At 38.0% G+C, this 13,115-nt stretch overlaps 2 protein-coding genes across 2 annotated transcripts; both read right to left on the reverse strand.

The window, feature by feature from the left end:
- Positions 1-2,026: 2,026 nt before the first annotated feature.
- Positions 2,027-3,081, reverse strand: LOC125916320 (olfactory receptor 140-like). Its single transcript, XM_049622481.1, has one exon. The coding sequence runs from the start codon at positions 3,079-3,081 to the stop codon at positions 2,155-2,157; it is 927 nt and encodes a 308-aa protein (XP_049478438.1). The 3' UTR covers positions 2,027-2,154.
- A 6,097-nt stretch (positions 3,082-9,178) lies between these two features.
- LOC125916331 (olfactory receptor 4C46-like) lies at positions 9,179-10,111 on the reverse strand. The gene has a single exon (XM_049622487.1). It carries the CDS (start codon positions 10,094-10,096, stop codon positions 9,179-9,181), a length of 918 nt encoding a protein of 305 aa, XP_049478444.1. The 5' UTR covers positions 10,097-10,111.
- Between the last annotated feature and the right edge of the window lie 3,004 nt (positions 10,112-13,115).

The raw sequence follows: 13,115 nt of genomic DNA on the forward strand, positions 1-13,115 counted from the left end.
AATGTGTGCGTCACAGTTGGTCTTCAACAAGAGTTAGCTCACTCCCCTCACTTATTGCCTGATAGTCTCACCGAAGTCCACATAAACCAAAGTCTCCTTGTACAACAGATACGACCATTATGTGTCTTATTAATTTTTCAGAGTACATATACTTCTTTCCCTCCTGTTGTTTTAAGTATCAGAAATAATCAGACGGCACTTGGCCTTCATGAGAGAATCTCGATGATGAGATTCTTTGCAAAGGATTACCTTAACATTCCTTGAAATTACTCCCAAACCAGCAAGCCTCCCTCAACAGTCTCCTGACAACAGGAGACAGTCTTAGACCGTCTTACATTTCTCCTTTCAGGTCTTAATGCCTGTCAAGTTTGCCGTTGACAATTTATAATCTGTGCCTCTTTAATCTTCTCACGTGGTACAGCCCTAAGACACAATCGTTGGCTGTAGCTTCCCTCTTTCAATCTCCCCTTTTGTCTCAATGTAGAAACATTTACTCAATACTCTCCCTGTTCTTACCCCTGGCTCCTATCTGTCAAACTGAACCACACATTGTTTGGTCTGGAGTCTGTTGTGCTTAATTGCCACCAGCAATTGCAAACTTGATCCCTTTTAATAGATTAAGCGCTGTTAGATCATCTTCCGGGCCTCGACTTTGTGGGAAAATGTTCTATGCCTTATGATTTGAGACAGCCAGGCATAAACTAGGACACACAGTCACCCCCGAGAAAAGATAGACCGTGCTCTGGCATTACCATGCGGTCAAATTAAGATGTTAAGTCCAGATGACCAGCGAGTGTGAGAAAGGGACCTCTGTGGGAAGTAACACAAGTTGGAGCCTTACAGTCAGAGAAGCTTTGTTTCGTAAAGTGCTGCGTAGTAAAAGAGAATGACCCGGAAGATTCCATGTGCACAGAAGAGTGTTATTGCGTAAACGTATCTCTATATGGAAGACAAGGCTACAACCAATTTTGACACCGTCTTTCTTGAAGGACAAAGTGAATGACCAAGACCTGCAGAAAAATGTCTTATCCATAGATATAAATGCTTCAGACGACTGTGTTTTATCTGAAAGAAAGTAGGACTGAGATCTGGAAGACCCGTGTTCAAGTGTTGCAGCTGAAACTCGTAGACGTGTGACCTGAGGCAAGTAAATTAGTAAACCTCTCTTGTCACCGATTTGCTTCTCTGTAAAATGAGGACAGTAACATTGGAACTACCGATTTTGGATGCGGATAAATCACCTGAGCTGAATATGCCTGATAAGTAATAAAATGTTCATTTAATATAAATGTATGTATCACAACCTCCCGAACAAAAGCTTTAGAACCTAATCATATGTCCTTTTGTTAAGGTTAAATAAAATAATGTTTACTGTTGTTGTTTCAAATGGCTCAGGTTTTGGTAAGGAGAAAGAAAAAAATTCCTTTATAGTAAAAAATATTTAAAAAAAATAAAGTATGAGTCATAAGGGTATTTTTATTTTTTATTTTTTTATTTTTTTTATAAGGGTATTTTTAAAGATGAGACCAAATTCAGAGTGATTTCAACATTTCTGGCTTATTTTTTGTGCCAAAAAAAAAAAAAAAAACACCCTAAACTAGAACTAGGTTATGAATTATTCCCTTCCTTTTGTGTGTGTTTTCCCTTTTGCCTTTGGTACATTCATAGGGCTAAAAAACATCAGCAGTTTCACTCCCCAACTGTCCCGTCCACATATATCTACCTAAGAATTTCTATTTTCTGTTTCACCATAGGTGAAGCAAAAAAAAAAAAAAAAAAAAAAAAAAAAAAAAAAAAAAAGTCCTATGGAAAAAACGATTTCATCCAAGTAACATATGTATGAAAAATTTGGTAAAGTAACAGTAAGACTCTGGAGAAAAACATACTCTATCATAACCAAACTTGGGATTTATAGTCGTCTTTTCCATTGCATACCTTGAATCTACGAACACTGACGCTTTGGTAAAGTACATTAAAAACTATCAAAAGCACCTATCAAAGGGCTTAGCCACTATTGAGTGTTTAATAAATGTTAGTATGTGGGACTTTTTCTGTCAGCCATCTGCAAAATTTATTGATTCTCTTTCATACTTTATGACAGATATAGTCTTCCCTATTTATATATACCATCACTTCCTTGGCATTATGAACAGCCTAACTAACTCTCTTCTTCCACAGACTCCTCATGGCATTTTTCACCTCTGTGTTTCTCACTGTATAAATGATAGGATTTAACATGGGAGTGAGGATTGCAAAGAACACAGTCACCAGCTTATCCACAGGGTAGGTGACCACAGGACGCATGTAGGTGAATATGCAAGGCACAAAAAAAAGTACAACTACGGCAAAGTGGGAGCCACATGTTGAGAGGGCTTTGTGTCGTCCTTCGGAGCCGTGGGAATTCAGGGACCTCAGAATGGCTATGTACGAGATGAGTAGCATGGAAAAAATGAGCAAGCACATGGCCCCACTGTTGGCCGCCACCACCATTCCCAACCTGTAGGTGTCGCTGCAGGCAAGTTTCAGCAGAGGGAAGAGATCGCACATGAAGTGGTCAATGACGTTGGGACCACAGAAGGGCAAGCTGACCATGAAAAGCGTCTGCACAGCGGCATGCAGGATCCCCCCTAGCCAGGCCATCGCCAGCAGGAGGCGGCAGAGCCCCTGTCGCATGATGGTTGTGTAGTGCAGGGGCTTGCAGATGGCCACATAGCGATCATAGGCCATGACAATAAGGAGGATGATCTCTGATCCTCCCAGGAAGTGCTCCACAAAGAGCTGAGTTAGGCAGCCACCCAAGGAGATGGTTCTCCTCTGATACAGCAGGTCGATGATCATTTTGGGGGTGGTCACAGAGGTGTAGGAGGCATCTATAAAAGACAAGTAAGTAAGAAAGAAATACATGGGAGCGGAAAGTGTGGGGCTGAGGGAGATGGTGATGACAACGAGCAGATTGGCAAGCACAGTAAATAGAAAAATGAACAAAAAAACCACGAAGAGTATTTTCTGCAAGCGTGGATTCTGCGTGAGTCCCAAGAGAAAAAATTCAGTCACATTGTTCGGAGGTGTGAGGCTATCCATTCAAGAAGGAACACCCTCCTGGGGCCTGAATTCCCTACAGAGGGATAAAGAGAGATACCTATTAATCCATGAAAGGATTGTAGTCTGAATTTCATGGTACAAAAACAGTCACTGTAACTGTAGCGCGTGTTCTGGGCACTCCTTGCCTCGGCGTTTGTCTTCATTCCTTCTTCCTCCGCAATGCTCTGTCTCTTCATACACCTCCCACCTGCCGCTTATAAACACCCAAAGGGCAGCTCCTGATGTGTAATTTACGGAGAAAACCCTGGGTTTTAAACACAAGTGGGATTTTCCGGGTTCCAACCCTAAGTGACTTCACAAAGTCATTTCAGTGGCCCATGCTTCTGAGCCCTCCTCTCTGCCTGTGACCTTATACATTGTAACTCAGTTACAACTGACTTACAACTGTAACAACTGAGTTAACTTACAACTGTAAGTCAGTTAAGTGTCTGACTTGATTTCAGCTCGGGTCAGGATCTCAGGGTGATGGGATCGGGCTCCATGCCAGGTGCTGCCCTCAGTGTGGAGCCTACCTGGGATTCTCTCTCTCCCTCTTCCTCTGCCCCTCCCCGACTTGCATGTGCAGTCTCTCTCTCAAAATAAACACTTTTTTAATGTTTATTTTTGAAAGAAAGAGAGAGAGAGAGCACACAAGTGGGGAAGGAGCATAGAGAGAGAGAGAGAGAGAGAGAAAGAGGGAGACACAGGATCTGAAGCAGGCTCCAGGCTCTGAGCTGTCAGGGCAGAGCCTGACACAGGGCTGGAACTCATGAACCCGAGATCATGACGTGAGCTGAAGTCCAATGCTTAACCGACTGAGCCACCCAGGCGACCCAAAAAATAAACACTTTAAAAAATAATAATAAAAGATAAAAGTTTTTAAAAATAAAAATTTCATGTGGAGAACAGAGTCTGTTAGATAAGATAGGTTATGTGTGTGTGTGTGTGTGTGTGTATACATATATACGTGTGTGTGTGTAAACATGCACACACAAATATATAAAATCTATTACTTTAAGTGTGTATCATATGTTCACTTATTCAACAAATACTTACTGGACGCTTCTTATGTATATAAATGTGTTTGTCAACATAAAGTCATAAAAAGCGTCCCCGTTTAAATGCCTTTAGTAGGGGTGCCTGGGTGGCTCCGTCGGTTGAGCATCCGACTTCGGCTCGGGTAGTGATCTCATGGTCCGTGAGTTCGAGTCCCGCGTCGGGCTCTGTGCTGACATCTCGGAGCCTGGAGCCTGCTTCAGATTCTGTGTCTCTGTCTCTCTCTGCCCCTCCCCCACTCATGCTCTGTCTCTCTCTGTCTCAGAAATAAATAAACATTAAATAAATGCCTTTAGTAACCCCTCCCCCAACACTTTATTACCAAACAGTAGCAGCGCATTCATTCATGAGACTCCCCCACTCCTTCATGCTCCTCCTACCTGCATTCTTGCGCCCTCCCTTCCCATCCCCCCAAAGCATCCATCACCCATCATTCCTGCTTGCAGGATCTTGCATTATTAATGGAACGAGGAAATGTGGGGACATAAATCTCTCAAATGAAACAAGGGAGAAAACATAAATATAACAAAATTTATCCTGCAGGAACACATTTCTTTTCCTTCCAAAGGTAAATGGATAAAGAGTTTACGTTTTTAATTATCCACGATGAAAATGTTATTCATATGTGAAAACCAAGTGTAGCAACCTCATAGCAAAATCAAGTAGTCCCTTATTCTGAGGTGGACTTCCCCGGAAGATTAGAAGAGACAATAGTGCATGTAAGTAAGAATAAGATGTAATTAATAACAGTGATTTATAACTAGCTATGAAGAAGTAGAAATTATTTGGGGCGGTATTCTTTGAATCTACAATATTCCTTCTAGCAATAAAACCCAAATAACAATATTTTTAAAAGAGAAAAACCATTATGTACAAATATGTTCAACACAATTATTAAGAACTGTGGAAAATTAAAAACTGCATACAATGTCCAACATCAGAGAAATGGATAGGCAAAATACAGTGCACCTCTCTGAATAATATGTCATTTGTAACAGAGATGTTTTTAAACATTTGCACAATATCAAAGCAAAATTATTATGTTGTAATAATAGTTGGGGGAAATTCTGGACGCAAATTTGAATATATAACATGATTCTAACTAATTTAAATATGCATATAAATAAATAAATAAGAAAAAAAGATCCCAAAATATTTTTACTTCTAAATTGGTAGTATTGTAGTTGATTCCATCTTTTGTGGTTTGACCTGCTGCAGAAGACATTTAAATGTCAGATTAACCAGGGGAGGGGGTAAGAGGTGATTTTATGATTTACAAGATCCATTTAAACCTAAGATTCTATAATTATATATTTTCTGGGGGGAAAAAAATCTCACCTATGAACTTGCCTGACATAGCTCCATGGCCAGGGTCTCAGGCAGCTGGTAGTTCACCAAGAAATAAGTCAGGTGGTAAGATTGAAAATACAAACTAGCCCAGCTACATTGTGTCTTTGCTGATTTATAAACGGCACCTTTCTCTTGAGTCTCACAAGCACAACTATCCACCCTGTCGGTAGGCACATTCTGTGAAGTTTATTAGCTATAGCTAATTAGACCTCAGGGATATGTCACCATCATCAGTAGATCTTGCCAACAACCCAATTATTGCACGTAACTTAACTGAACATCAGTTTTATAGCATTCGTCTTTAATTTTTAATTTCTTCCTTGAATCTATATGAATACAAAATACCATGACAAGAGGAGAAAACTAAGTCAACCATTTATAAATTTGTATGCTTGATAAAAAATGAGCTTAATACAGAGTCTGAATATTTGGTATTGTAAAAATTAAACATTTAGACGGATAACTATCTGATTTTTTAAACTTGCAAGCCATAATATTTGTTTTTTGATTGGTCTGCCATTCATGGTGGTAATTTTCAAATATTGTTTTCAGATGTACATGAGGTGATAGTTACGAACCCTATTATAATACTGGTACCTCATATCAGCTAAAGTTTCCAACACTTCTTCAAAGTGGTTCTTTCTTATGCCAATTCTGAAATTAGATAAAAATGATAATAATGAACATAATTCCATTCTTGAATTGTAGTCAAAGATGGTAACATGTATTTATTTCAGTCATATAAATTTAATCTCATAGTATCCCTATGAAATAGAAAAGAAATAGGCATCTATCTGTATTTATAACAAGGAAAGATAAGACAAGAAATAAGAATGCTATTTGCCAAGGTGAAACAAGAAGCCAGGCCTCTAAATTGTGGGCCAGGATCCTTGTCCCTAAATTATTGTTTTGCAACTCAAGTGTCATGACACCTTTATGCTGCCACCAACTGTGAGGCATATTACAGTTATGTACTAAAAGAAATAAATATCAATTTTTGAAGTGATATTTTTATTCAATTACATTCAGAAATATTCCTGTATAAAAGCACACTCACCCATGTTCAGATATGCTTTCTTTAGTAAGAGGAAAAGGTAATTGTACATAACTCTGGGTTGGGTCCTTAAGAGCAACATGTGTCATGGGGGAAAACAGTTTAAGGTACCTGAGAAAACATGACTAAACCTAGTTTGATTAGACACTTGAGTATTATAGTGCCATGGTAATATCTGTGATGGTACATACCAAAGACAGTTTGAATGAGGATTTGAACCTGAAGAGCTATAATATATATATATATATATATATATATATATATATATTATATATACATATATATACATATATACATATATATATTATATATACAATATATATGTATATATATACATAATATATACATATATATTATATATACATATACATATATATATTATATATACATAATATATATATATATATATATTTTTTTTTTTTTTTTTTTGCTGAAGGATCATCTGTGAAAATGTCTTGAACTTGTCTTTCAACTCTGGGATGAAAACCAGTCAGATCAGAGAATTAGCATGTGCTTACAAGGTCATTGTGCCCAGTGTCATGAAAGATTGCGTGCCATTCACAATGCCCATTAAATGGTCATCCAGCCTCCACTTAGCTGCAGTGGTCAGTGGAAAGACTGCGTTAGAACCCCTACTACTGTCTAGTCCAGTTTCCCAAGGCCTACAGTAGCATGAGATGAAAAAACAACGAGTTAAATATAAATCACTGAGGGTTTCCCATGAAAGTAATTTTTCAAAAGAGAAGTTCCTGGAGCTATACCAGGGAAGCGTGTTTCCAGAATGTAAATCCAAAGGCAGAGTGGTTGCAAACCCCCAGAGAGACAGCAACACAGCGTTTCAAATCAGAAGGATAAACCAGAATGAAAGCAGAAGAAATTAAATATAGCTCATATCACAGTTGACCAGAAACTAGTTGAGGTACGGTCTGATGTTTGATGGGTTCAGGGACTAATTTCACAAAAATCAGGTACCTGCCAAAATGTTCTTCATGCATTTCATGTGGCTTCGTGCATTTCAATGGGGAGAGGAACGTGTTCTCAAAGGGGCAGAACTCGCATTGTCTTACCAGTCCACAGACCCCTTCAGCCTTGAAGGACATCTTCTAAGTTGTTTGTCAGAAATGCAAAACTTGGGGGAGATGAGCTGTGGTCTCATGACTCTTCCAATTTTACTTTTAACTGAAGTAGATGTGAATATAACAATACTCATAGTAATAAAAAATGGGCATGGGCAGAACCATGGAACTTGGAATCACCTTCTAAATTACCCAGGTAAACTACTGGTAGACATAAGGAGAGCTGGTTTGGGTCATGGATGAGATAATGGCACAGTGAGAAATAAGACCCATGTCTCCTGGTCCTAAAGCTGATGTTTTTTTACTCTACATTTTCATAACCATAATATGCTGACTAAATATTGTTACATCATGGAATCCCTTGATTTTTTTCCAATAAAACATATGGCACTCATGAGGTGGGATGCTGGATCTTTCTGTCAGAAGAGGAAGCTGTAAATACATCTATGACATACATACACATTTGTATTTTGGTCACAGATTTCATTTTCTTTAACAGACTTTATTTTTGAAAAAAGCCAAAATTAATTCACAAGAAAGTCATGCAACTTAAGCTGTTCAGCTGAGAAATACTTTCTTTGACAACTGTTGAGTAATGATTCCTATTTTTTCGTATCTCTTATGAATGCTCTCCTAAAGCAGTTTCCAGAGAGGATTCCAGATTCAAGGAACTAAATGCAAAGTCAACTTTTTAATAGTGAAATGATTTTACTGCATGTTTCTGGGAAATAATTACATTTGATTTTACTAATAATTATTACTCAAAGTGTCACTTTCTATGGCATATAACCAAAAACTATTTTTATAAACCAAACCATAATCAAATACCAGTCCCAGACCCCTGTATCATGAAAAGATCACAGGATGCGGAGTACGAATATTTGCACTCAAGGCTGGCTTGCATGTTCTATGATCTAGTTATTTAACCTTTCTGATTTTCTACTTTTTTTCTGTAAAATAAAAACACAAGAATTCAACTTTGTAAGTTGTGACCATGGGAAGACACTTTAAAATCTTCACATCAGTCTAAATACAATTAATTTTTATAATTCCTGACAACTTTTACCCAACAGAACAAGAAACCCAGGATAATTTTAAAGATTAGATATATCAAGTGTGTGCCAAGAGGGTATTGGCAAATACCTCCTTTCTAAATTGTATCCACACTGTCCTAGGCCAGTAGGCAATTCAGCTGAGTACCAACTGCTTATATACACAAGCCATTACACAGCTCTGTAATTAGAAAGGAACATTTTTAAGTCTGTTACAAAACAAGAGAAGTTCTGATGAAATGCTGCCTTTTTTCTGATACTCTTTGAAATGGTTGAAAGAGCATCAAATTTGGATTTAGAAAAAGGCAGAGCTGCATACTAGCTCTGTCTGACATTGGGCTGGTTATTTAATGTTTTTGAACTTCATTTTCCTTCATCTGTAAAATAGGAATAATCATAATAATACCTGCTTGCAGAGGTGTTGTGCCACATGAGAGATATGAGGTCTTAAAAGTAATAAAATATAAAAATGTAAAAGATCATGAAAGAAATAACATCTTTGTAGTGGGTCATTTATTTTCTGAAATTGCATTGCTGTTTAATAACATTCTAATGGCATTTTTTACTTCTGTATTCCTTACTGTGTAGATGACAGGGTTTAACATGGGAGTAATAAGAGCAAAGAATAGTGTTAGGACTTTATCCATGGGAAAAGTAGCTACTGGTCTCAGATACATAAAAATACAGGGCACGAAGAACAAAACAACAACTGTGATGTGGGAGCCACAGGTAGAGAGGGCCTTTTTCCTCCCTGCAGAGCTGTGAGTCTTCAGGGAGCACAGGATGACCACATAGGATACCAATAACATCACAAAGGTGATCACAGAAATTACTCCACCATTGGCAACAACCAAGAGGCCAAGAAGGAAAGTGTCAGTACAGGCAAGTTGTAACAGGGGGAAAATGTCACACATGAAGTGATCCATGACGTTGGGACCACAGAATGGGAGCCAGAAAGTAACTAGAATCTGTCCAATGGAGTGGAGAAAACCCACTGCCCAACACACCCCCACAAAGAGGCGACATGTGTGGTGGTTCATGATGGTCACGTAGTGCAGGGGTCTACAGATGGCCACATAGCGGTCATAGGCCATGACCACAAGGAGGACAATCTCTGAAGCTCCTAAGAAATGTTCTACAAAGAGCTGTGTCATGCAGCCACTGAAAGACACAGATTTTGAATCAGAGAGCAGATCAGCTAACATTTTAGGGACTATGGAGGAGGAATAGCATGCATCTATCAAAGACAAGAATGCCAGGAAGAAATACATTGGGGAGTCCAAAGTCTGGCTGCAGATTATAGTGACCACAATGAGCAGGTTGCCTGTGACAGTGACAATGTAGATGATAAGTAACACCAAAAATAGAATTCTCTGCATCTGAGGATTCTGGGTAAGTCCCATTAGAATGAATTCGGTCACATTCATCCTGTCTTCTTTTATTTCAAAGCTGATGATGAATTCAGGAGTGGAGAATTAACCTGTAAAGACAGCATTTTCAAAGACAAGGTGATGAGAACTCTATATGTGGGGTTTTTAGGTAAGTCCAAAGCATTTTAATAGCATAAGCTATTTTTTCATGGTGTGCCAAAGAAAAGAAACTTGCTTTTTCTATTTTATAAAAAGAGCAAATTTTTGAAGTGACTTCAACCTCTTACAAGGATGCAAAAATCCTTGTTCCACACCTGAAAAACTGGTCACTGGGTCTTTGCTAGAGGACATCCAGGCACAGGAAGGTCACCATATAATAAGCCTGATTGCTTCTCAGCCAGTAAGAAATGTTAAAAAACTCATTAAATATTTTTAAAAAGCTGTACAACTGTTGGTTTGGTTCCACACATGGTTGATGCAAGATTAAGTCTAATTCACCTTCTTTTGCATTTAAAAACCCTTTAAATAAGTGGCAGAGGAGTAGACCTGCCTGCTTGTTCACCCCTTTATTTGTTCACTTGGTTCAGTGTCGGACTTATTGTGGTGTCCAATAAATATGAAATGAATAAATAAGTTGGAAGACTCTTTACTTATTTCTTCTGTGTTTTCTTTTTTTCCAGTTAACTCCAAAAAATGAAAGTGTTTACTCCCTTACTAAGGAAAAAATAATGCAGTACATGGTGGGAATGCAAACTAGATGTAGTCTTTCCACCCCTTCAGATCCACTCTCAATGTGCCCACCCTGGGCAGCTGCTTTCCTTGGTCTCTTTCAACCAGATCTCTTACCTTCTGGCCAATAGGTAGTAACAGCTGAATGTAAGAAAGCAGGTGAGAAGAAAAGGATGTCAGGGTATGCATTGTTCGATTGACAGTGGTCTGTCAACCACTGGGTGACTCACTGAAGCAGAACTCTTTGGGATGGACCCTCTGGGTTCCTGTGATCACTCCCCCTGCCCCCTGCCCTTGCTCTCTCAAGTCTAATTGTGGTAATGGCTTTTTCATCCCTTATTGGTTTCCCATAACCCTACCTATACCTTGATAAATAAACATAATTAAACTATTTTTAATCTCTCATTTTAAGTATGTTATCTCAGGACCCCAATGGATGCAGGAAATTTGTGTTCTTTCCTTTGTAAAAAAAAAAAATAAAAATAAATGTGAAAATCATTTTCCCTTTATATGAATTTATTTTATTTATAATATCTGTACTTCTTTTCATGTATAGCTGCTAAATTAAATTTTGTCAGAACAAACTGAGGGTTGATGGGGGGTGGGAGGAGGGGAGGGTAGGTGATGGGTATTGAGGAGGGCACATGTTGGAATGAGCACTGGGTGTTGTATGGAAACCAATTTAACAATAAATTTCATTTTTATAAATAAATAAATAAATAAATAAATAAATGTTTGGTAGAATTCCCCTGGAAAGACAAAAAAGACAAAAAAAAAAAATATATATATATATAGTATAAGGCAGAAATGTAGCATAAAGATTATTGGGCATCTTCAGTGAAAGTTTGTGTTATCTGCAGCACTCTCTTTGGGATTATATAGGATTTATGCCTTTTACTGCCTTGAACTATTTTATAACTCATAACATTTATAAAACTGATAATAATGCTAATAACTCTGGCCCATAGAAATGCAAATGTTGTTTGGTGAAAGGTTGATTGACTTCCCTGGCCATTCTAGATAAAGTCAGTTCTGCATTTATTTGTAGATGAATTACACATCCCTGATTGAATAATGTAAGGGTAATATTTTGGATTCTTCTTTTGGGTGATTATAATCTTACCAGTTCTCTCATAAATTAATGATTAAATAAAATCTTTTTCATGTGTTCATTTTGTCTAAGAGTCATGGTTTCACTTTCTAAAAAATTCTCTTGCTTTTTGATCTGAGAATAGGGACCATTATATTTAGGAGCAATAAGCTAAAAGACTCATAAAAATCCAGATATTCTTAACCTCTGTGTTATTTCACCATGGGTTTTTCTGTTTTATTTTGTTTGAGGATCTCCTTCTATTTAATCAATTTGTAAAAGTCTTCTTTAAAATTTGCACCTGGGTGGCTCAGTCAGTTAAGCCTCTGACTTCAGCTCAGGTCATGATCTCACAGTTCGTGAGTTTGGGCCCCGTGTAGGGCTCTGTGCTGACAGCTCAGAGTCTAGAGCCTGCTTCAGATTCTATGTCTCCCTCTCTCTCTGCCCCTCCCCCGCTCACAGTCTCTCTCGCTCTCTCTCTCTCTCTCTCTCTCAAAAATAAATAAGCACTAATTTTTTTAAAAAAACTTGCTTTGAAGACAAATGGAATCAAAATATGTTATTAAATTGTTTTTTATTAACCTCCTAATTCTATTCCCACCCAGACTTGGCTAATGTAAGTACCCTTATCAACCACAGCGAAACCAAGCTGCTGAACAAATTACATCAATTTGGCTCTGGTGTGTGTGTGTGTGTGTGTGTGTGTGTGTGTGTGTATAGGGGAAGGATTACACAACGAAATATAATTTTATGGTCTACTGAGTCATTCATGTATAAGTTCGTTTCAAAATACTAACACTCTCAGAAGTGGAGCTTTAACAGTAAAAATAAGAGATAAAATTTCCTCTTTCGTGAAGCTTATATTCTAGTAAGTAGAGAGAGAAAATAGTAAATAAAAAAAAGAACTATACATTATGTCAAGTTACAATAATTGCTATGAGAAAAATAAAGCAGGGTAAATGATACATGGTCCCTGTATATGATTTTCTCCAAGGCAGTCAGAGAAGGCTTCTTTCGGAAGGGATTGCATAAGCCAAACTTGAACGAATGGGGAAGGACCTGCAATGATACCCAAGGAGAGAGGTTTCCATATAGAGAGACCAGCAAGTGAAAAGTCCCTGAGGAGGGAGCATGGTTGATACTGTTGATCAAAGGAGGCAGTGTAACAGGATAGGAATGAATAAAGACTGGCTGATGACAGATCTTGTAGGGCCTTGCAGATCATTGTAAGAGGATTATTCTGACTCAGAATGGGTC

Source organism: Panthera uncia, chromosome D1 (genome assembly GCF_023721935.1).
Source record: "Panthera uncia isolate 11264 chromosome D1, Puncia_PCG_1.0, whole genome shotgun sequence".
Taxonomy (NCBI): Eukaryota; Metazoa; Chordata; class Mammalia; order Carnivora; family Felidae; genus Panthera; species Panthera uncia.

Coding starts and splice junctions, on each gene's coding strand:
- LOC125916320 (XM_049622481.1), bottom strand. CDS start 3,081: ATGGATAGCCTCACACCTCCGAACAATGTGACTGAATTTTTTCTCTTG.
- LOC125916331 (XM_049622487.1), bottom strand. CDS start 10,096: ATGAATGTGACCGAATTCATTCTAATGGGACTTACCCAGAATCCTCAG.